Consider the following 22660-nt stretch of genomic DNA (forward strand, 5'->3'; position numbering starts at 1 on the left):
GAGTTCTGGGAACTAAACTCTGGTCCCCCGCAAGAGCAGAGCAAATTCCTAACCACTGAGCCACCGCTCCAGCCCCTAAACATGTTGTGATAACAGTCTTAACATCATTTCTAGAAAAAAACCTGAATACTCAGAGGAGGAATGTTGAGATGGCAGTTTCTTTGACAGTTACTTGTGATGCTTGCTTCTGTAATTTACATCTACTGAGTGTGTCAAGGCTCTAACGGTCATGACAGCTACTGTGTCCTGAATTACAACTTGCACTGCAACCCTCTCTTTTTAAAGAAACGCAAAGAAAAGCTTCAAAAATGTCCAAGATCACAGTGAGTCAGTAACAAAGTCAGGAACACTAAAGCTTCAGCTCCTACACAAAAACCACCACACACCTTCCCAATCCCAAAATTGAGGAGTCAACTGGCTATTTTCAAAACCTTCCAACACCATAGTACACTGACTACACACAAATCAAAGATTCATCTTGGGCCCAGGAAACAACACGATACGTTTGCACACCATTATCTCCTTCCTTGTTGTCATAACCAGACAATACATTACAAAAAAAAACAAAACAAACAAACAAAAAAACCCGACTTTGGATGCATTAGCCCTTGGTAATATGGACTCTTCAATATGAGCAATTTATTTTCCCACTACCTGAACATTTATAAGTTAATCTTTCATCACTTTGTCACATTCCATCCAAGGTGCTAAGGGGTACATTCATTTCCTCACTCAACAATCAAAAGTTAAAAACAAGCAATTCCCAGAACATAGTTACATTGCCAATGGGGGGGGCGCCAATAAATTGCTGCTTTTAGCGAGACTTTTTAAAACACGATGACATGCTTCACGGAATTACTGTTAAGCTCTCGGCCGGTTACTGTAAAGTAGCATTTAAGGGATATCCCTCCCTGTTTGGGACACAGCCTGACTCGTTCGACAAGATAAATCTAGGCACGCTCACACAGAACGCCGCTGAAGCAACTGAGCTTATTGAAAACATCATCGCAACCTCCCAAGTGCGAGTTCTCAACCCTCTCACACTACAAGGGACAGAACGACCCTCTCCAAAAACCTTTCTGGAGAAGGCTCCCTCGGCGGAGACCATGACAGCGGTCCTACCGGGAAGGGTTTTGGAAACAGTGTTGACACCCGGGAGGAGAGGCTCCCAGGAAGTGTCAGTGCCGCAGCAGGTGGAGTAGCCCTGCGTGCCGAGCCGGTCCTTTTCTGACCTAGTCTCCAAGTCCTCCGCCTCCCTGTCCCGGTTCCGCCTTACGGACCTTTCCAAGCCGCCTCGCGCCCCGGTTCTCTCACCCAGCGCAGGACTCCCGAGCCTCCCGGGAAGGGAGGCCACCTAAGACGGCCGCCGCACCTCTTCCGGGGACTCGCAGGCCCGCTCCCCGCCGGTGTCGGAACCTGACGGACCCTACCGGGGGAGGGGGGGAGGAGGAGGAGGCAGCCAGCTGCTCCCGGGGTCTCCCGGCGCCCCGGTTCCGGAGCCCCGTCCCCTCGGAAGCCGCGCCGCGTCCACCCGCCCCACTCTTGAAGCCCGTCTCCTCCGGAGTACCCCGGCGGAGTTACCGGCCCACTCAAAAGTACCAGCGCCGGCCGCCCCCACCGGTCACCCCGGCCTCGCTGTCACCGCCCAGCTCCCGGCTTCGGCCCGCACCGCCGGCGTGCCCCCGGTGACGCTCGGGTCGGTACCTTGCGGACCCCCTTGTAGATATAGAAGTAGAGCTCCCGGCCCACATTGAAGCAGAGGCGGTCGCCGTTGCCAGACTGGTCGTTGAGGTTTACGAAGGAGACGCGGACAGGGTTGGATCCCTGCGAGTTGAAGGGCACCCGGTTGGGCCGGCTGTACTCCGAGTGCGGCAGCAGCTTGTACAGACCTTCCCGGGTGGTGAATTGGGTCTTAATCTCGTTCATCTCCTTCCCTCCTCCCTCCGTCGCCATCTTGGAAAGCAGCGTTCATCCTGCCCTAAGTGCCCGGATCACGCCCACCGCGCAGGCGCCGTCCTCGGCCGCTCGGGCTCCACCCCCAACCCCCTTCTTCGCGGCCCCGCCCACTCGCGAGCCAACCCCCCAGGAAGGCGGGCCGAGGCGAAGGGGGCGGGCTAACTGAACACGCGTGCTCACTTGGCGCGCTCCGGCCGGCGGCAGCGGCTGGGCGTGCGCAAACTCCTCACTTGTAGAAGAAGAAGCGCGCGCGGCGTGCTCTGGTCTGGCGTTCCTAAGGTGAGGTGAGTCTGTGGGCGCTCTGGTGCTTCCCGGAGGGACCCTAGCCCGGAGAAGCCGAGGGAGGGCGTGACCTTGGCCGGCTGGCAGCCCCGGCGGAGCCGGAGCCGAGCTGTGCAGTCAGGTGTGTGGACCTGTGCGACCCCGGTGTGCCCGGCTCTTCCCGGGGCTGGGGAGGACGCACATGGTCGGGGTGGGTGCCGGGTCCGGGGCCCCTCTATGCATCCCAGAGGCCGTTTCGCAGGAGCTAGAGAAGGATTGGGTCTTATTGCACCTCACGGTTTTGTTTTTGTTTGTTTGCGTGAAAGCGGGATGGGAAGAAGAGCATTAATGTACAGGACTTGTGTTGAAGGACCTAAGGTAATCAGGTCCAACGTTTTGCCACGTTCCGGGCTCAATAACCAGACAGTTGGATGCAAACCGCAAGAGGTTATTGTTCACACAGACGCCTGCGGGCACTCCAGCCGCCTTAGCTAGCTGAGCGCGCCGGACTCCAAGACAGTTGCCTTTTTATATACATAATCTTGGCAAACAATAGAGGTATTGTAAAAAGCGCGGGCATAATTCATCCTTCCTGGAGAAACCACAAGGTCAAAATGAAGCTTATCCCAACAGGGCGGTTTCATGTGTTAGCACTCTGGACCAGATGTTCTTTCCGATCTGACCTTGTTCCCTGCCTAGGGGGCTTTGAGGAATTTTCCACTGGGGCGACCTTCTGAGTCTCAAGGGGGTGTATTGAGGTCTTTCAGTGTTTTCAAGTCTCACCGGAAACCTGACTGGTGAGCACTGGCTGGTTCTTGAGAAAGTAGGTTGTGTTGGCGCTTCTGTCTCCTGTGTTCGCATCGTCACTCCGTGTCTAGAGGAGGGGGCGAGGGTCACAGCCCATAGCTTCGGGAGCTAGACATTGAATCTGTGCCTTATAAAGGTAAAGCTAATTTTTTTAAGCCTCAGATTCGAAAGACCCTCAGTCGGGACCCTTGCCCCAAAGACCACTAAGGAGCCGAAGTTCGTTGCAAAACGCAAGAGGATTTTTATTAAGCCGGCGCCAAGCCAGGGTTCAGCAGCCTTGGGAAGGAGTGAACCCCAGCAGAAGTTACAGCGAGTTTTTAACCTGAAACCGCAAACGGGGTGGTGGGGGTACAAGGAGAGTTTGGTAATCTGTGCCAGACCTTCATGCAATCATAACGCTTGTGGCTAACTGCCCCCTTATCTTAGGCAATGGCTGTGTCCTGGCTGAAGTTGGTGGCCGGCCTTTTCCTGGAACCTTGAGGTCTGGGGAATGTTCCCAAGTCCTTGAGAGCCACCAGGGGAGGATGTTTATCTTTAAGTGCAGCCGCTCACCCCGGAGACAGCTAGTAATTTTCCAACTGTTGGGGCTCTTCAGATGAAACTTGAAGTTGTTAGGAGAACCATAAAGTATGAGTATTCTGTACACAGTCTAAATACTAAGGACAAGCTCACACATAAAAGTAGCATTAAGCAATCACCATTTGATGTATCCATTTCTGGGTATGTGCACTGGAATATGAACGGTTTTAAAGTGATAAACACTGTAGTAGGGTTCTAGAATGGAAAAAAGTGAACTGAAAAGTCGTGTCTGTAGAGTAGAAAGTGGAGCGAGCCCAGGATAGTGGTGGGCACCTGTAGTTCCAGACCTAAGGAATACCTGAGCCCAGATATTGGAAGCTAGCCTAGTCCACAGAGCAGGGAGCATTCTAAAGAAATTTAAATAATAAGCATTTTATGTAGTAGAAAGCAAGTACATAAACAGTAGAAACTGCCAATGATGTAAAAATGCATTTAGCACTAACACTTTGTAGTTTTCATACATGCTGGCCAAAAAAAAGCACTACAATAATTTTTTTTAATAATTAGTTAATTCTTCTTTTTGGAGACTGTATCTCTGGCATCCATAGGAGACCAGGCTGGCCTCCTTCTTAGAAATCCACCTACGTCTTGCCTCCCAAGTGCTGAGATTAAAGGCATGATCCACACACCTGGTTTAAAATCCTTAATACATCTATATCTAAAATATACCTTAAATTTCATTTTGTTATTTGTCTTTTTCTAAAATACAAATATGAATCAGAACTCTTAAAAAATACTAGGGTATGTATAATGGGCAATCCCAGTCTCCCGTGGCTGTATTATTTTGAACCAAAAACAGGTTTTCATAATGGACATTTTGAGGGATAAATAACAGCCTAAATTATCTAAAAAGTATTCAGTTGGGTTTTCTAGTTCATAAGGGAGAAAATACACTTTGGGAACTTCAGCAAACAGAAACTGAGACCGAAAAAGTTTTTTGTTGACCTTCAACCATAATATTCAATTGCTCATAAGACCAGTGTATCACTGGGCTTGATGCTAATGCCCTAATCTCAACACATAGGAAAGAGTGGCAAACAGATGCCAAGGCTACAAAGAGTTCCAGACCACTCAGGACCACATAGTGAAACCCTGTTCTCTCTCTCTCTCTCTCTCTCTCTCTCTCTCTCTCTCTCTCTCTCTCTCTCTCTCTCTCTCTCTCTCTCTCTCTGTGTGTGTGTGTGTGTGTGTGTGTGTGTGTGTGTGGTCCACTTCCAAAGGACCAGGTTTCAGTTCCCAGCACCGATTGGCAACTGTCTGTGATTCCAAGATCTAACACCCTCATACTAACATACATGCAGGCAAAACACCAATGCACATAAAATAAATAAAAATGGATTTTTAAAAATTTTTTTTAATTTTTTTTGGTTTTTACGAGACAGGGTTTCTCTGTATTGTTTCGGAGGCTATCGGTCCAGCCCAGCCTCTAACTCACAGAGATCCGCCTGCCTCTGCCTCCCGAGTGCTGGGATTAAAGGCGTGCGCCACCACCGCCCGGCTTAAAACTGGATTTTTTAAAAAGAAAATTAAGACCAGTATGCCTTAAGATTTTATTGTGTACTTTTTTTTCCAGTCATGGTAGCGTACTCTTGGTATGCCATCATTCCCAAAGACTAACAAAAGAACAGGAAAATCAGGAGTTCAAGGACAGCCTCAGCAATGTAGTCAGTTGAGAAATCAGCCTGGACTACTTAAAACCCTTCTTTAAGAAGAAATAATTCCAACGCGTTGGGAGGAAAAGGCAAGCAGATCTCTTGAGAGTTCCAGGATAGCTACACAGAAATACCCTGTCCCAAAAAAAAAAAAAAAAAAAAAAAAAACAGAAGAAAGGAAGAAAAAATTCAATACCAGCCTGTGCTACATAGCAAGACACTATCTAAAAGCAGCAACCAGGGCTGGAAGGATGGCTCGGTGGTTAGGGACACTAACTATCTAAAAGCAGCGACCAGGACTGGAAGGATGGCTCGGTGGTTAAGAGTCCTTCCTGGCCTTTCAGAGGAACTGGGTTTGAGTCTTCGCGCCCTCGTGGCAGCTGGTAACCCTTCTGCAACTCCAGTTGCAGGGAATCATGTATCCTCTTCTGGCTTCCACAGGCACTGCATGATTAAACCACACAGATGCATGAAAAGTAAACATCATCCAGGCATAGTGGGTACACCTTTAATCCTAGCACTCAGAAGGCAAAGGCAGATGGATCTCTGAGAGACCAGTCTCGTTTACACAGGACAGCCAGAGCTACATAGAGAGACCCTATCTCTCAAATAAATAAATGAATGAATAAAGTGTGATTCTTTTTCACAAAATGTTAAAATTTTGTGGAAAAGGTTTAAAATGCCTATCCAGACCTGGAGATATATATCCAGTAGAACGGTGGTTAGCAGGGGTAAGAAGGTGGAGGGTGACAGATGTTGGTCAAAAGATTCAGTATTAGTTTAATATGAATAAGTCCTAGAGCTCTTTTGTACAGGCTAGTATTCGATTATAACAAGATAGCATATTTTGGAAGTTTTAACTGTTTCACCACAAAAAGTAAATACTTAACCCTGCATGATTACCCATATGTATAATCGTAACAATGGAGGTAGAGGAAGGAGGATCAAGAGTTCAAGGTTATCATCAGATACATAGTGAATTTAAACCCAGTCTAGGCCCCATGAAACACTGTCTCAAAAATAAAAAATGAGTATGTTAGCCGGTCGTTGCTGGCGCATGCCTTTAATCCCATTACTCAGGAGGCAGAGGCAGGCAGATCTCTGTGAGTTTGAGGCCAGCCTACAGAGCGAGCTCCAAGGCAGCCTCCAAAGCCACAGAGAAGCCCTGTCTCAAAAACACCCTCCCCCCCCCAAAAAATGAGTATGTTAATTAACAAGCAAATTGCACAATATATATGTACATTAAACAATATACTATCCATGATAAACATATATTTAATTTTCATGTGTCAATTAAAAATGATTTTGAGTAGCTGGAAAGATGGCTCAGCAGTTAAAAGCACTGGCTGCTCTTCGAGAGGTTCTGGGTTCAATTTCCAAAACCCACATGGCAGTTCACAGCCATCTTATAACTCCAATTCCATGGGATCCAACACCATCTTTTGGCCTCTGTGGACATTGCACTGATGTGGCGCACAGACATACATATAGTCAAAATGGTTTTGAGGGGGCTGGAGAGGTGGCTTAGTGGATAAGAGCACTTGCTACCCTTCCAAAGGACTGGGGTTCAGTTCCCAAGAACCTGCACTAGGTGGCTCACAATCTCCCTTAACTCCAGATCCTGGGATCCTATGTCTTCTGGCCAAATTGACAATAAAAGTTAACCAAGTTTTCTCTGTCCCTGAATGGCTAGGCTTTGGGACCCAAGCCAGTAAAAGACACTTTATCCCTAAACCTAGAGCCAGGGAAACACACCCTAACACTCTGAAACTAGTGCCAAAAGAACATACTTTGCTCCTAAAATTGGAGCCTAAAAGCCAAAAAGAAACCAGTTTGGCTCTAACACAAAACCAGCTAATCCCTGAGCAGAAAAAAACTGACCAATTCTGAGTAGTTCTGTAGTAATCTCTAGCCTGGGGGGGGTGACCTTTCCCACCCAGGGAAATGAAGAAGCAGTAGTAACCACTAATCTAGAGGCTGGACTCCCCATAGATTTTAAACCTGGGGAAGTAGTAACCACTAGCCTAGATACATACTTTGATGTTTTCTGGACCTTAGGCCAGAGGGGCAGCCAATTCCAAACCTTCAGGCTGGAATTCCCCAAACCCCCTTTCTTAATGCTCTGGGTCTAAGTTAACTCACAAATAAAGACTCTTTGCTTTTGCATCAGAGTGAGTCTCCTGAGTAATTTGGGTTCTGGACTTCAGGCATTAACATTTGATGCATTGGTCAGAAACCCCAAGCCCACAATGATTACTACTAACAGGTACCTCTTTCTTTTTTCTTTTTCTTTTTGGCTTGGGGAACTTAAGCAGGTATCTCCTGGTACCCATCCACTATAATGTATTGGAGGACAGGTAAAATTTTGTATTTGTTGTAAAGCCTGTATTTATTATTTAACCTATAGAGTTCCATTTGTAACACAAGCCAGAAGACCAGGGTTACCCTGGGATCCTTTTGGGGGGATGGGGTAGATCCTCATTATATTTGACTTTGTACTTGATACAGCTGTCTGTTTTCTTCATATTTTGTGTAACTGGCTGAAAGAGCCTCTGTTTTCCAACTGAGCTTATGTGTTTGAGGTTTGTAAGATTTGAGATATTTGAGCCTCTTTTCCAGTTGATTTGTTTATGTCTGAGGGTTACAAGATTCAAAATAAGCCAGTCGATGGTGGTGCACATCTTTAATCCCAGCACTCAGGAGACAGAGACAGGTGGATCTCTGTGAGTTCAAGAGCAGCCTGGTCTACAAGAACTAGTTCCAGGACAGCCTCCAAGCCATAGAGAAACCCTATCTTGAAAAAAAAAAGATTCAAAATATCTTATTTGACATACCTGATTTGAGGGATTTGATTTAGCTTGTGTTTGAGGTAGTCAATAAGTAAGGTTTTCTTTTTCGTACACTGTCTGGTGTGGTGTCTTTTTGTGATTGTCTGGTAAATATATGTCCACTTGCTTTATCTGTCGCTTCATAATCAGGTGTAGTGCTGAGATTTAAGCAGACATACTGGAAGATCACTGGCTGGGAGACTGGAGTAAACCCTAGGGGTCCTGCTAGTGGGCCAGGAGGTCTTTCCAAAGACAACTGGACCCCCTTAGTCCCTCTGAAAAGATTGAGCAGGCCACAACTGCAGACTATTTCAAAATTTGCACTTGGCCACCAGTGTTGTCTGTGATTGTGTGTGTGTCCTTGGAGTTGTCCTGTTATTGTGGTTGGAACACCCTGAAATAAGAACCAGAAGCCCAACCACCCTTTCACTCCCGAGTCTTTCCTTTGGCCATTTTGAGGATTTCAGGGGTCGAGGATGGGAACATCTAAAGGCAGGCTGACTAATGGGAATGGTCATCCTTTCGAACTAACTGGCCTAAAGAAGACACTTTTATTTATTATTATTTTTTTTATTTATTTATTAGGCTGGGCAGTGGTGACACACGCCTTTAGTCTCAGCACTTGGGGGGCAGAACTCTCTGTGAGTTCAAGGCCAGCCTGGTCTCCAGAGCGAGTTCCAGGACAGGCTCCAAAGCTACACAGAGAAACCCTGTATCAAAAAAAAAAAAAAGGAAAGATTTATTTATTATGTATATACTGTTCTCCTTGTGTATATGCCTGCAGTTCAGAAGAGGGCACCAGATCTCATGACAGATGGTTGTGAGCCACCATGTGGTTGCTGGGAATTGAACTCAGGAACTCTGGAAGAACTCTTCTGAGCCAGCTTTCCAGACCCCAGGAGAGGGCACTTTTAACCTGTCAGTCTTTTGTTTTTTGAGACAGGGTTTCTCTATGGCTTTGGAAGCTGTCCTGGAACTCACTTTGTAGACCAGGCTGGCCTCGAACTCACAGAGATCCGCCTGCCTCTGCCTCCCAAGTGCTGGGATTAAAGGTGTGCGCCACCAACGCCCGGCTCCTGTCAATCATTATCAGCACTAAAAACAACATCTGTGGATGTCCCAGGAACCTGATCATGGACCCCCTCCCCACATCTTGGTTGAAAACTCTACTCAACACTGGGCAGGGGCGGGTCATTCAAAAATATTTGCCTTGTGGGATACCAAGGACATCCCCAAAGACCCTCACACACACACACACACACACACACACACACACACACACACACACACACACAAGCGCGTGCCAATTCTCCAAGAGGCATCAGAGGAAGAACTTCTATCCCCACTCCCACCATACTTCCTTTCCCCCATACCCCTAGATGCCCCTGGGGAGGCTGAGCCCATCCAAAGTCTCCCTCACAATGGAAGAACGGATGCTCCAAGAAGCTACTGCCTATGAGCCAGGTGCCACTGCCCTTCCCCTTCATGTGATAGGCCTGCTGGACGGTCAAGGCAATGAAAACCAGAACACACTCCCCCCCCTCTTTTTTTTTTTTCTGAAAACCCAGAGGGTCTTATTAACTTATTGGACTCTGCTATATTTACTCTCCAGCCTGCCTGGGACGACTGCTCCTTCAGATCCTTTCTACTACCGAAGAAAAGGAACTTACTGTTGTTGAGGCCCAGAAAGTGGTTCCAGACGACCACCAACCCACGGCCAATAGGCCCTGATCCACGCGGGTTTCCCCTTGACCCGACCCCAGTGGAATTTCAATTCTTCAGAAGGTAGGGAGCACCTCAAGGTCTACTACCAGGTTCTAATGAGGGGTTTCCAGGCAGCTGCTAAGCACCCAACTAATACAGCTAAAATATACGATGTCCAACAGGAAGCTGGTGAATCACCATCAGCCTCTCTTGAGAGATTAATGGAGGCCTTTAGGGCACTCTCCCTTGGACCCTGAGGCAGCCGAGCACACAACAGTAGTAATCCTAGCTTTTGTTAGCCAAGCAGCACCCAGTCCTAGGAAGAAGCTCAGAAGATAGATGGCTTAGCTGGCAAGTCCATAAGTGAGTTGATGGAGGTAGCCAACAAGGTATGCAATAATAGGGAGCGTTCCAGGAAAGACAGGTAGAATAAGGGTGGAGGAGAATGAGAGACAGGAGACGTTAGGACAGTAGAAAGGGAAGAGGATCGGAGAGTTACAGAGTGCTGCAGACGAAAGACAAGCTCAGCGTGGTCCAGATGCTACTGACTGCATCGGCTGTGGATCCAGAGAAGCAAAGACAGCTCCACCGCCTGGTCGGGGAATGAGGTAGCCCCTTCCTCCCCAAGAGAACAAGATGAAGTTTTAAAAAGGCCGGTGCACCTATGTTGGGGAGGTTGGACACTGGGCCAGGGAATGTCCCAGTAAAAGGGACCCCAAAGAGTCCCCTCATGTACTGGTGACGGAAGCAGAAGAAGAAGGTGACTGAAGGGGACGGGGTTCAGACCCTCTCCCCAAACCCAAGTTAACCCTGCATTTGGAGGGAAAATCTGTCCAGTTCCTGGTTGATACAGGTGTTCAACATTCAGTTCTGACTCTCCCCCTGGGTCCAGTCTCCAAGCGAAAGGCTTGTGTACAGGGGGCTATTGGCATGGTCAGTACTACTCATGGACTGCCTGAAGATGAGTGAACCTAGGGAATGGCCGGGTATCCCACTCATTCCTGTGCATGCCTGACTGTCCATACCCCTTTCGGGGAGAGATTCACTGAAAACAGTGGGAACTCAGATCTATCTTTTGACAAGGATGGGGTAACTGTAACTGACTCGGGAAGAAGACCTATACAGGTTTCAGCTATACAACTAGAAGATGAACATAGACTCAGAACCGCCCACACAACCCTGAGAATTAGGTCCGTGGTTGACTTATTTTCCAGAGACCTTTGTGGAGACGGGGGCCGGGTTTTGCTAAACACCAGCCCTTTATCTTAGCAGAGCTTAAAGCAGGGGCCACCCAGTGCAGATTCACCAATACCCCATATCAGCAGAAACTCGGGCGGGCATTACTCCACACATCCATCGCTTGGTTAGTCAGGGAATTCTGAAACCTTATCAGGCTGGAACACCCCATTGCTTCCCATCAAAAAGCCTAACTCTGATGACTACCAACCAGTTCAAGATTTAAAGGAGATCAACAAAGGGATCCCTGACGTCCACCCACAGTGCCTAACCCTTATATACTGCTGAGTTCTTTGTCACTCAGCCTACAATGGTATACTGCTAGATTTAAAATATGCCCTTTTCAACCTACCATTAGCCACCTAGAGCCTTGCTTGCCTTGCCTTCAAGTGGTGTGACCCTGAAAAAGAATTCATCAGACAGCTGACCTGGGCTTAACTACCCCAGGGATTCAAAAAGTCACCCTCAATCTTTGAGGAAGACCTGGGAGCTTGCCGGATTGAACACCTTGGGATCACGCTTCTACAGTACATGGATGCCCTCCTAATTGCAGCTTCCACTGAAAAGGACTGTGGGGTAGGGACAAGAGACCTGTTTCAGACTTTGGGAGCTTTAGGGTAGTGTTTCTCAGCTAAAAAGGTACAGGTCTGCCAAGAGGAAGTGACATACCTGCAATGGACCCCAAGAGGAGGGCAGTGCTGGCCGTCAGATGCCTGCAGAGGCTGTGTTAAGAATACCTGCTCCCACCAACAGGAAACAGACTAGGAAGCACCTGGGATTGGCTGGCTTCTGCCCTCTCTGTTTCCCAGGCTTTGCTGAAATGGCCAAACCCCTGTACGAAGCCTACTCAAGAAAGCCAGCCCTTTCTTGACAGGTAAACAGGAACAGGCATTTGCCCAGATTGACATGGCCCTGTTGTTAGCACCAGTGTTAGACTCCCCTTATTACCCAGTCCTTCTGCCTGTGTGTGAATCCTAACAAAGGAGTGTCACAAGGAGTTCTGACCCTGATGGCTTGGGCTGTGGCAAAGACCAGCAGCTTATCTTTCAAAGAGACAAAGAGACGAGACCTCATCACCTCAGGTTGGCCCCCATGCTTGAGGATCATAGCGGACATTGCCTTGCTTGTCAGATGTAGTCAAGCTTACATTAGGGCAAGGACTGACCATTATCATGCCTCATGCAGTAGAAGGAATTCTCAGACGGCCTCCTAAGCACTGGTTGAGCAATGCAAGAAAGGCCCGCTACCAGGCCCACATAGGCTTTGCCTGGTCAATGGTGTTAAACCGGCCACCTTATTTCCCAATCGGAATTTGGATCAGCCGATCCATGAATGCTCCGATGTACTTAGCCAAGTCCATGGGACACAAACTGATTTGAGAGAACAAACAATGCCTGATGCAGAACTCACCTGGTAAACTGATAGAATCAGTTTTGTTAAAAATGGACAAAGGTATGCGGGCGCAGCAGTGGTGATGGAGGAAAAGGACATTTGGGCCAAGGCTCTGCCTGCAGGGACGTCAGCCCAGAAGGCAAAGTTGATTGTCCTAACCAAGGCCTTGCAATTAGCCAAGAACAAGAGGCTTCGTGTGTATACTGACAGCCGCTATGCATTTGCCAAGGCACACATACAGTGGCGCTAATATATGAAGAGCAGGGGCTTTTGATGGCTGAGGGAAAGACTATCAGAAATAAACAGAAAACCCTGTAGCTTTTAGTGATCATTCCATCATTCGTTGTCCAGGTCACCAAAAGGGGAGATTCTTCAGTTGATCAGGGAAATGGGCATGCAGACAAGGCTGCTAAGCCAGCAGTGGAACAAGCTGTCTCAGCACTAACCCTAAAGCTGCCAGACTTAGTCCCCTCGAGGTGACAGATGAACCAACATATGATGCAGATCCAGTCCTCATCCACAGCCTACCCCAAGCCTGGCCACCTAAGAGGCCAGAGGGATGGTGGCCTACCGGAAGCTGGAAGTTAATCCTTCCCGAAAAGATGGCAATGGATTTATTGAGACGTATCTACGGGCCACCCATCTGGGCCCCAAAATGATTGAGGAGCTGATCAGATGGTCCCATCTCAAGGTATTCAGCCTCAGATAAGATAGAACAGACAGCCTCTAAGTTCCTGGCCTGCTTGGTTAACGAATTCCAAGCCCACTTGAGGGCAGCCTGGGGCATGGTTGAAAGGAAACGGCCCTGGGAAACAGATCTCACCGAAGTGAGGCCAGGGAAATATGGGTACCGATATTTGCTAGTTTTTGTAGACACTTTTTCAGGATGAATAGAAGCTTTCCCCTCCAAGCCTGATGCATGCAGCACAACTAGTAGTCAAGAAGTTGCTGGAGTGAGTTCCAGGACAGCCTCCAAAGCCACAGAGAAACCCTGTCTCGAAAAACCAAAAAAAAAAGAAGTTGCTGGAGGACATCATTCCCAGGTACAGCACACCTACTCTAATTGGTTCACACAGTGAACCAGGCTTTGCAGCACAGGTAACTCAGGGAATAGCAAAAACACTTAGGGCAGATTGAAATTGCATTGTGCATATAGGCCCCAGAGTTCTAGGCAAGTAGAGTGAATAAATCAGACCTTAAAAGAGACCCTTACCAAATTAAACATGGAAACTGGCGCTGGCTAGATGGCTCTCCTCCCCTTTGCCCTATATAGGATGTGAAACTCCTCTTATACCCTTAGGTTCGTACCATTTGAAATTATGTTTGGTTGGCCCCTTCCCATTCTCCCCAACTTGTGGTCTGACTGACTTACTGAGTTTAGTGATAATTAACTTGATTACCTCTTTAAATGCAGTATCCTTGGGAGTTAAAGACATCTGGCTGAGGTTACATCAGGTGTATGAGACGGCTCCACCACTCACTGCATCAGATCAAGCTAGGAGACTGGAACCTAGAGCCCATGTCATGATCCTGACCACACCACTGCCATCAAAGTTGACGGGATTGCTGCCTGGGTACATCACTCCCAAGCCACATAGCTGATTCAGAACTGACGGAGCCACCAGAGCCTGTTCCAGAGAGCACCAAGCCACAGTGGAACTGGACTGTAAAGCCTAACCCCAACAACGTCCTGAGACTCAAACTAAGGTCAGACCTCCCGATGGCCTTGTTAGTACCCGCTCTGCTTCTGGTCCTAGTAACACCAGCCTGGGATGCCTGTAACCCACACAAACCCCTAAACATTACCTGGCAACTTTTAGGCCCCCGTGGAAACCTGGTCAAGCAAATTTCTAGGGTTTCCCCACCAGGGGTATGGTTCCCTGATATAGTATTTGACCTTTGTGAGATAGCAGGTCCTGATTGGTTAGACAGCTCTGGAGCTCTCGGGTGTTCCAGAAAGAAAGATGCTGCAGAATGCCTCCAGAAGGCAAGCTTTTATGTCTGCCCGGGGTGGGATAGACTGATGGCTTGGAATTGTGGAGGCAAGGAGGATTATTTCTGTAAGAAGTGGGGCTGTGAGTCCACTGGGCATATGTGGTGGTTGCCGCCTGTTACAACAGACCTCATCACCCTTCGGCGAGAGCAGGACAGTGTCCCTGCCAACCCTTGTAACCGGTACCCATGTAACATCCTCCACCCAGAGCCTATCCCTCACCTCTGTAACCCAGTAAGAATAGTTTTTACAGACCAAGGAAAGAAAGCAACAGGCTGGGAAAGAGGGAAAATGTGGGGCATCAGAGTGTATGAGGGATCCCACCCAGGAACCTTGTTTACTTTACGACTGGTTGCCACGGCTCCTACCGCAGGAGGGCAGAATCCCCAAGAGATAGGACCCAATGAGATACTGAATCAGCCTGCACCACCCTTCCCCCCACCCAAGGAACTAGGTTGTCCCCAGTTCATTGACAATTTGAGACGTGCGAGAGAATCATTAGCCAAAGTTAGGGAGCGACTGGAAAAAAGAGAACATGAACAAGCTCAAGCCAGGTTTGGAGACTCGTGGTTAGTGATCTTAATCTCTGTGTTGCTAGGGTACCTCCTGGTCTCAGTGATTCTACTGGCTTTCATCAGGAAAAGGAGCAGCACTGTACAGTTGTCAGAGCCACAGCCTCAGTCTATCCCTGACCTAGTGAAAGAAACACCCCCTGAATCTGGGACCCAAGCCAGTGAAAGAGACACTTTATTCCTAAACCTAGAGCCAGGGAAAAGCACCCTAATTCTGAAACTAGTGCCAAAAGAAAACACTTTGCTCCTAGAATCAGAACCTGTAAAAGAAATTTGCCCAGGCCCTAAAACTGGAGCCTAAAAGCCAAAAAGAACCATAGAAAGAAACACGGTTTGACCCTGAAATCAGAGCTGTCTCTACCCCTGACGCAAAACCAGCTAATCCCTGAGCAAGGAAAACTGGCCAATCTCTTGAGTGGTGAAGTTGTGATCTCTAGTCTGGGGGTAACCTTTCTGAACCATAGAAATAGTGCAGTAGTAACCACAAGTCTGGAGTCCCGACTCCCCAGAGACTTTAAGCCTAAGGAAGTAGTAGCCCCTAGCCTAGATACATTCTTTGACCCTTTCTGGACCTTAGCCCAGAGGGGCAGCCAATTCCAACACTGAAGACTTGGAATTCCCCAAGCCTTCTCTTGGGTGTAAAACACCCTTCCCTCACGCCCATGGTCTCTCCTCTGCTCTCTGCTGCTGCTGCTCCTTCAGGCGGACAGAGGGACCTCAGTTAACTCACAAATAAAGAGTCTTAATTGTTTTTGCATTGGAGTGGGTCTTGTGATGATTCATGTTCTAGACTTTGAGTGTAACAGATCTAAGTTCAAGACCATCCTGGTCTACATGCCAAGTCCCAGGACAGCCAGGGCCACACAGAGACACTTTGTAACATAAATATTAGAACGCAGTTTGAGAAGCTCACCATATCCTGTTAACAAAAACAACAGAAGCTTACCCACTAGGCATATTTGTCTCACCTTGCAGGTCAACCTCAGGTGTATGTGTTTCCACCCACAGCAGGGGCAGTCAAGAAGGTACACCATTCCATAGCACAGAGGGTAAGAAGGCCATGTCAGCATTATTCCCGTGATCTTCTCAGAATCAACATTGGCTCTCATGTATGCTAAGCACCAAGTGGTGCATGACTCTTCCTGAGGAATCTGATAGAGTGGTGACAAAGAATTTGGGCATATGAATTAAGGGCATGCATACCGCAATGTAACAGTGTCCTCCCCACTACCAATTATTGTTTATATATCCTACAGACAGGAATGTGCACCCTCCCCTACCTTCCAAAATTGCACGGTTAGTGGCACCAATCTTGTGAGATTCTTGTACAAGTGATTGCAACTGCTATGATTCAAGATGAAAATGGTTGTGTGAAGCCAGCTGTTTTTCGGTGGTGTTGGGAAACAGTAAGGTCAGTGAATCTCATGGTTGTAAGCCCACTACTGCTCTTGTTTGGCTGTAAAGTGAGCTCCTTAGAAACAACACTGTTTGGAATATCATTACAGTGGATGAGTAATTCTGTAGTCCATAGTGGTTTTGACAAAGTGCTGCTGCTTCCATGATGCCGCCTGAGGGAATGGTGCTATGTTAGAGCTCAGGGTTTGGCCTCTGCTGCTAGCAATTTACTCAGTACCAGTCACAGCAAGTTCCCTCTTACGGAAGTAAGAAGTCTGTCTTTTCTGTTGCCATGACCAAGACAGCTTAAAAAAGAAAACCTTTAATTTGAGATTTAGGTTGCAGAGGGTTAGAATCTGTGACCATCATGACAGGGAGCATGGCAGAAGGCAGGCAGGCATGGTGCTGGAGCAGTAGCTGAGAGAACTAACTGGGAAATGTGGGCTTTTGACCTCAAAGTCCACCTCCACTGACATACCTGCTCCAATAGGGCCACACCTCCTAATCCTTCCCAAACAGTTCCACCAACTGGTGACCAAGCATTCAGATACTTGAACCTGTGGGGACCATTTTCATTCAAACCACCACAAAGTATGCATTTCTGAACCCTTGAAGACTTCATTCCTGTCATCATGACCACCTTGTTCATGAACCCATTAGGCTATGACAGGGAATAGGTCATCCTAGCTACTTGATTACAGGCTGTTTAGGATAAGGCCACTTTTTGGAGAGTTTACATGAAAACACAAATATCACATCTTTTTTTCCCATTTGGAGAGGTCTGTTCACATACTCTGTCACCAATTTTCCAATCATGATTTTCTAAGTCCCTGACCATCCACCTAAATTTTTGGCTATGTTTCATGAATTTGTGTATATTTATATTATATATCTGGCTGTTTTTCCTTCTGAGTAAAATGTATAGCAAGATGCACTGTCCAAAGTTGTACCCACTGTGGGGATTTTCCTCACCACTTCCCTTCAGGAATGCCCCAGAGATGGGTTATGCTCCAGTTGTTTATTTTCTAATGCCACTCACAAGACGTACACAACCATCTACAAATCAGGTACTAGCCTTCTCCCTCTGTCAGCTGGTCATAGGGCACGCTCCAGAAAGCATAGATACAGGAGCATTTGAGCCATTTTGAGTAACTTTCTTGGGCCCAGTCTTCACCAGCACACTTAATTTTTGATGATGACTTGCTGCGGTTCATGTCTGACTTTGACTTTGTTAACAGCCAGTTCATGATGGGCAGCTTTGGTCACATGATAACTTAGTGGCCCATGGTCAAGCGTTCAGTTTCCACCAAGGGCCCAATAGCTGGCAGGAACTCCCTCTTAAAAAGGAGAGTCGTCTGGGGCTGGAGAGATGGCTCAGAGGGTAAGAGCACTGACTGCTCTTCCAGAGATCATGAGTTCAATTCCCAGCAACCACATGGTGGCTCACAACCATCTGTAATGAGATCTGGTGCCCTCTGCTGGCGTGTAGATGTACATGGGGGCAGGGTGTTGTGTTCATAATAAATAAATCTTTAAAAAAAAAAAAAAAAAGGAGAGTCGTCAGCCAGGCAGTGAGGAATAAGCTGCCTCCAAAATTCAAACAGACTAGCTATTGTGCTTCTTTCTTGGCTAAAGTAAAGGCTAGATGTAACAACTAATTTTCTACCTTAAATCACAAAACCTCAGCAGACACTACACCACTGAACTCCTAGGAAATTCATTGAGAGAAGACCCGTGAAATTTAGTTGAATTTATTTCCCATCCTTTCACACACAAGTGCTTTACTAAAAAGTCTGGAGTAGTTGCTGATTGCCTCTTGTGGTCCAATTAGCATTGATGTCATCGTGTAATGGATCAGTGTGATGATTTGTGGGAGAGAAACATGGTCAAGATCCCTGAAAACTGTATCAACAGAGATAGAAAGAAGTCCCTGTGTCTCTGAGGTTGGTCAGTGCAGGTGTGCTGTTGACCTTGGCCAGCAGGAAGCAAATCACCTCTGGTGAACCTCATGTACAAGTATGTAAAAAAAGGCATTTGCCAGGTCAACAGAGCTGAAATTGGGTTCGCCCCTTGGTTAAGCCTACAAGTGGCATTCTCCAAGATCTGCAGAGTCCAAACAGGAAAGTTAAATGGCCTGTGGTTAGATCTGCCATCCTGCATCTTTCAAGGTTTTTTTTGTTTTGTTTTGTTTTAGTTTTTCGAGACAGGGTTTCTCTGTATTGTTTTTGGAGCCTATCCTGGAACTCACTCAAGACCAGGCTGGCCTCGAACTCACAGAGATCCACCTGCCTCTGCCTCCTGAGTGCTAGGATTAAAGGCACACAGGAGAATCAGTAAGTAGTTCAACGTTATCCTCAGCTATATATGCAAGCCCAGTCTCAAGGCTAAATAAAATCGCGTCTCAATTTAATAAAATACCTCGAAATAAATTTAACCAAAAGGTGAAAGACCTCTACAATGAGAACTTTAAAACATTGAAAATAGATATTGTAGAAGACACGAGATATTGGAAAGACCTTCCATACTTCTGGATGGGCAGAATTAATATTGTGAAAATGGCTATATTATCAAAAGTAATGCAGTGCAACCCTCACCAAAAATCCCAGTGACATTCTTCACAGACATAGAAAAGATAATCCTGGGGCTGGAGAGAAGGCTCAGAGTTTATGAGCACTGGCTGCTCTTCCAGTGGTCCTGAGCTCAATTCCCAGCAACCACCTGGTAGCTCACAACCATCTGTAATGAGATCTGGTGCCCTCTTCTGGCATGCAGACATACATGCAGGCAGAAAAATGTATGCATAATAAATAAATGAGCCTTTTTTAAAAATGAATTATAAAAAAAAAGATAATACTAAAATTCATCAGAAAGTCCACACGTTGCCAGAGTAATTGTAAACAGAACGCTGCTAGCGGTATCACAGTGCTTGACTTCTAATTATACCGTAGAGCCGTAGTAACAAAAAAACAATGTGGGGCTGGAAGAGAAAGCCCCGGGATTAAAAGCATTGACTTCTCTTCCAAAGGACCCAGTTTCAACCTCCAGCACCCATATGAACTCTATGACTCCAATTTGTAAGAATCTTAAGCTACGCAGTGAGTTCTGCACCAGCCCGTGCTACACAGACCCTGTCTCAAAAAGCAACAGCAACATAGGCATGGACAAAAAATTTCTGAGCAGGACTCTAGTAGCACAGGAAATAGCCCCAAAGAATTGACAAATAAAATGGCATCTTGAAATCACAGAGCCTCACCACAGCAAAGGTTACAGTCACCAAAGTGACTCCTGTAAAAGGGCTGGTCAATGCCCACCTGCACCCCACCCATGCCTAAAGGCTGAGAACCACAAGCACACTGGCTGGCCCTCCATCCAGCGCGTGTCTTCCACCCTGATCCTCCCGGTGTTTCCTTTCTATGCTCTCTCACCCAGCATTGGCAGCTGTAGTTCCTCATACCTGTCATGCTGTGCCTTCAGCCTCTGCATAAATGAGATTTCCTCCCTTCACCGCAGGCGGGGGAGCATGCCACTCATCCTGGACGACAAATAAGGCCACAGACTACCTCGGCTTGTACGTTCTTCAATCTGCATTTGGTTTTTCAGTTTGGTGTGTGTTGGGGAGGACACATGGCATGAGTCTTTTGTTTTTTTCTTTTAATGGGGTCTCATTCAGCTAAGGCTAGCCCTGAACTATTCCAGATTCACCTGCCCCCATCTCCCATGCGTTGAGATCACAGGTGTGAAACACCATGTTCATTCAGCTGTCTTCTCTGAGAGGTTTTCTCTTATAACCCAAATCTGAATTTTGTCACGTTGATGTTTTTTCTATTATTTTCTTTGGTTTTTTGAGACTGGGTTTCTCTGTGTAGCCGTGGCTGTCCTGGAACTTGCTGTATAGACCAGGCTGGCCTAGAACTCAGAGATCTACCTGCCTTTGCCTCCCCAGAGATGGGATTAAAGACGTGTGCTACTACCATCCAGCTCACATTGATTTTTTTTTTTTTTTTTTTTTTTTTTTGGTTTTTCGAGACGGGGTTTCTCTGTGGCTTTGGAGGCTGTCCAGGTACTAGCTCTTGTAGACCAGGCTGGTCTCGAACTCATAGGGGTCCACCTGCCTCTGCCTCCCGAGTGCTGGGATTAAAGGCGTGCGCCACCAACGCCCGGCTTAAGCTTTCATTTTTTATTCCTCTGTGTGTGTGTGTGTGTGTGTGTGTGTGTGTGTGTGTGTGTGTGTGTGTGTGTGTGTGTGTGTGTGTGTACTTGGTTACAAGTATCCATGTAGGTCAGAAGAAGGCAATAGGTCCCCAGGAGTTAGGAGCCACCTGACATGAGTACTGACAGTGGAACCTGGTTCCTTTGAAAGAACAGTAAGCTTTTTAAAAATTTTTTTATTTGTTTGTTTATTTATTTATACAGTGTTCTGCCCACATGTATGCCTGCATGCCAGAGGGCAGCAGATCTCATTATAGATAGTTGTGAACCACCATGTGGTTGCTGGGAATTGAACTCGGGACTTCTAGAAGAGCAGCCAGTGCCCTTAACTTCTGAGCCACCTCTCCAACCCCAGTTGTAAGCTTTTTAAGACAGGAATCCAAGCTGGGGGTCATGGAAATCCCAGAACTTGGGAGGCAGAAGCATGCAAATCTCTGAGTTCAAGGCCAGCCTGGTCTAGAGAAAGTTCCAGAACAACCAGAGATATACAAAGAAACCCTGTCTCAAAACAAAAAAAGGAATCCCACCATTCTATTTTATTTTATTTTTTATTTCTTTTTTTTTTTTTTTTTTTTTTTTGGTTTTTCGAGACAGGGTTTCTCTGTGGCTTTGGAGGCTGTCCTGGAACTCGCTCGGTAGACCAGGCTGGCCTCGAACTCACAGAGATCCGCCTGCCTCTGCCTCCCGAGTGCTGGGATTAAAGGCATGCGCCACCAACGCTTGGCTTATTTTTATTTTTTTATTTATTTAACTTATGTGCGTTAGTGTGAAAGTGTCAGATCTCTTGGAACTGGAGTTACAGTTTGTGAGCTGCCATGTGGGTGCTGGGAATCCAACCCTGGTCCTCTGGAAGAGCAGCCAGTGCTCTTAGACACTGAGCCATCTTTCCAATTCCCCTCCCCCCCTTTTTTTTTCCAAGACAGGGTTTCTCTGTGTAGCTTTGTAGACCAGGCTATCCTCAAACTCACAAAGATCTGCCTGCCTCTGCTCTCTGGAGTGCTGGGGTTAAAGGTGTGCACTACCACCACCTGGCTGGAATCCATTATTATTTGGCATCCTGGACGTAGCCTAGAGCCTGATGTGCAGGAGTTGTGTGCATTTGCCAAACCTACCACCTATGGAAGCAGTCCCTAAATTTAGCCCCTTAAATTAGTATTAACGTTACAGCATTTATTACCTTACATTAATGTTGACATTATTATGGCGTTTGCTATCTGTCTTATCTCACTTAGAGGATGAGCTACACATGATTGCAGGTCACATATTTGAGAACATGCTCACTCTTGCTTTCTTTTCTCAGACCTTGCTCCTGAGATTAAACCCTGCCTTCAAGGTTACATTACGTGCTTTCAGATAGTTCTGTGTCTGCCTTGGAGGAGTTTTGGTCCCTTGCAGATTGTTAGCAGGCTGATTTCAAGCAGGTATCCATTAGCATGTCATTGCTCTCTTCCACTGTGGTTCCAGCTTGTCCACTTCCTTTTCCTCAAAATAAAAGTAGATGATAGATAGATGGTAGGTAGATAGATAGATAGATAGATAGATATGCACAAATAAACAGGTATAAAACTGAATCCTCTTTTGCCACCCAGAACTTACCATTCAATCTGAATTTTGTTACATCAAAAAAATAAAATGTTACCTGAGACAGTTTTAAGAGTTTACCATTTAAGCCCCCAGCATGGTAGTGCACATCTTTGATTCAGGAAGGTGGCTCGCTTGTGAGTTTGAGGCCAGCCTCGTCTACAAAGTGAGAGCCAGGGGCTGTTACACAAAAAAACCCTGTGTCAAAAAAAGAGTTTACCATTTAAGCCTGGCGTTGGTGGCACATGCCTTTAATCCCAACACTTGGGAGACAGAGGCAGGCAGATCTCTGTGAGTTCGAGACCAGCCTGGTCTACAGAGAGAGTTCCAGGACAGACTCCAAAGTCAAAAAGAAACCCTGCAGGGGCTGGAGAGATGGCTCAGTGGTTAAGAACACTGACTGTTCTTCCAGAGGTCCTGAGTTCAACTCCTGGCAACCACATGGTGGCTTACAACCACCTTGAATGAGATCTGGTGCCCTCAGCTGGCCTGCAG

The 22660-nt window shown here is 46.9% G+C and overlaps 2 protein-coding genes across 9 annotated transcripts in view; one reads left to right on the top strand and one right to left on the bottom strand.

The window, feature by feature from the left end:
• Positions 1 to 2016, bottom strand: part of Wdr20 (WD repeat domain 20) — a 65863-nt gene extending 63847 nt beyond the window's left edge. For 3 of the 7 annotated variants that reach the window (XM_005068333.4, XM_040742453.1, XM_013112182.3), the window contains exon 1: positions 1705 to 2008. In XM_005068333.4, the coding sequence (XP_005068390.1) occupies positions 1705 to 1953 (249 nt within the window). In that variant the 5' untranslated portion in view covers positions 1954 to 2008. Of the gene's footprint in view, positions 1 to 1704 lie in introns of all 7 variants that reach the window. The other 4 variants (XM_013112184.3, XM_005068335.4, XM_013112183.3 and 1 more) reach the window with 4 other exon arrangements.
• Positions 2017 to 2108: 92 nt separating this feature from the next.
• On the top strand, positions 2109 to 15737 carry LOC106020972 (MLV-related proviral Env polyprotein). 2 transcript variants are annotated; one of them, XM_013112084.3, is made up of 3 exons: positions 2109 to 2240; positions 9696 to 9868; positions 13830 to 15737. In XM_013112084.3, exon 3 carries the CDS (start codon positions 14136 to 14138, stop codon positions 15279 to 15281), a length of 1146 nt encoding a protein of 381 aa, XP_012967538.1. In that variant the 5' UTR covers positions 2109 to 2240; positions 9696 to 9868; positions 13830 to 14135; the 3' UTR covers positions 15282 to 15737. The 2 variants fall into 2 exon arrangements, with proteins under 2 accessions (XP_012967538.1, XP_012967539.1); XM_013112085.3 differs by having other exon boundaries at positions 2117 to 2235.
• The last annotated feature ends 6923 nt before the right edge of the window (positions 15738 to 22660 follow it).

Source organism: Mesocricetus auratus, unplaced genomic scaffold, assembly GCF_017639785.1.
Source record: "Mesocricetus auratus isolate SY011 unplaced genomic scaffold, BCM_Maur_2.0 Super-Scaffold_15014, whole genome shotgun sequence".
NCBI classification, from domain to species: Eukaryota; Metazoa; Chordata; class Mammalia; order Rodentia; family Cricetidae; genus Mesocricetus; species Mesocricetus auratus.

What these genes read in the sequence shown, in the direction of transcription:
- LOC106020972 (XM_013112084.3), top strand. Translation starts at nt 14,136, where the DNA reads ATGGCCTTGTTAGTACCCGCTCTGCTTCTGGTCCTAGTAACACCAGCC.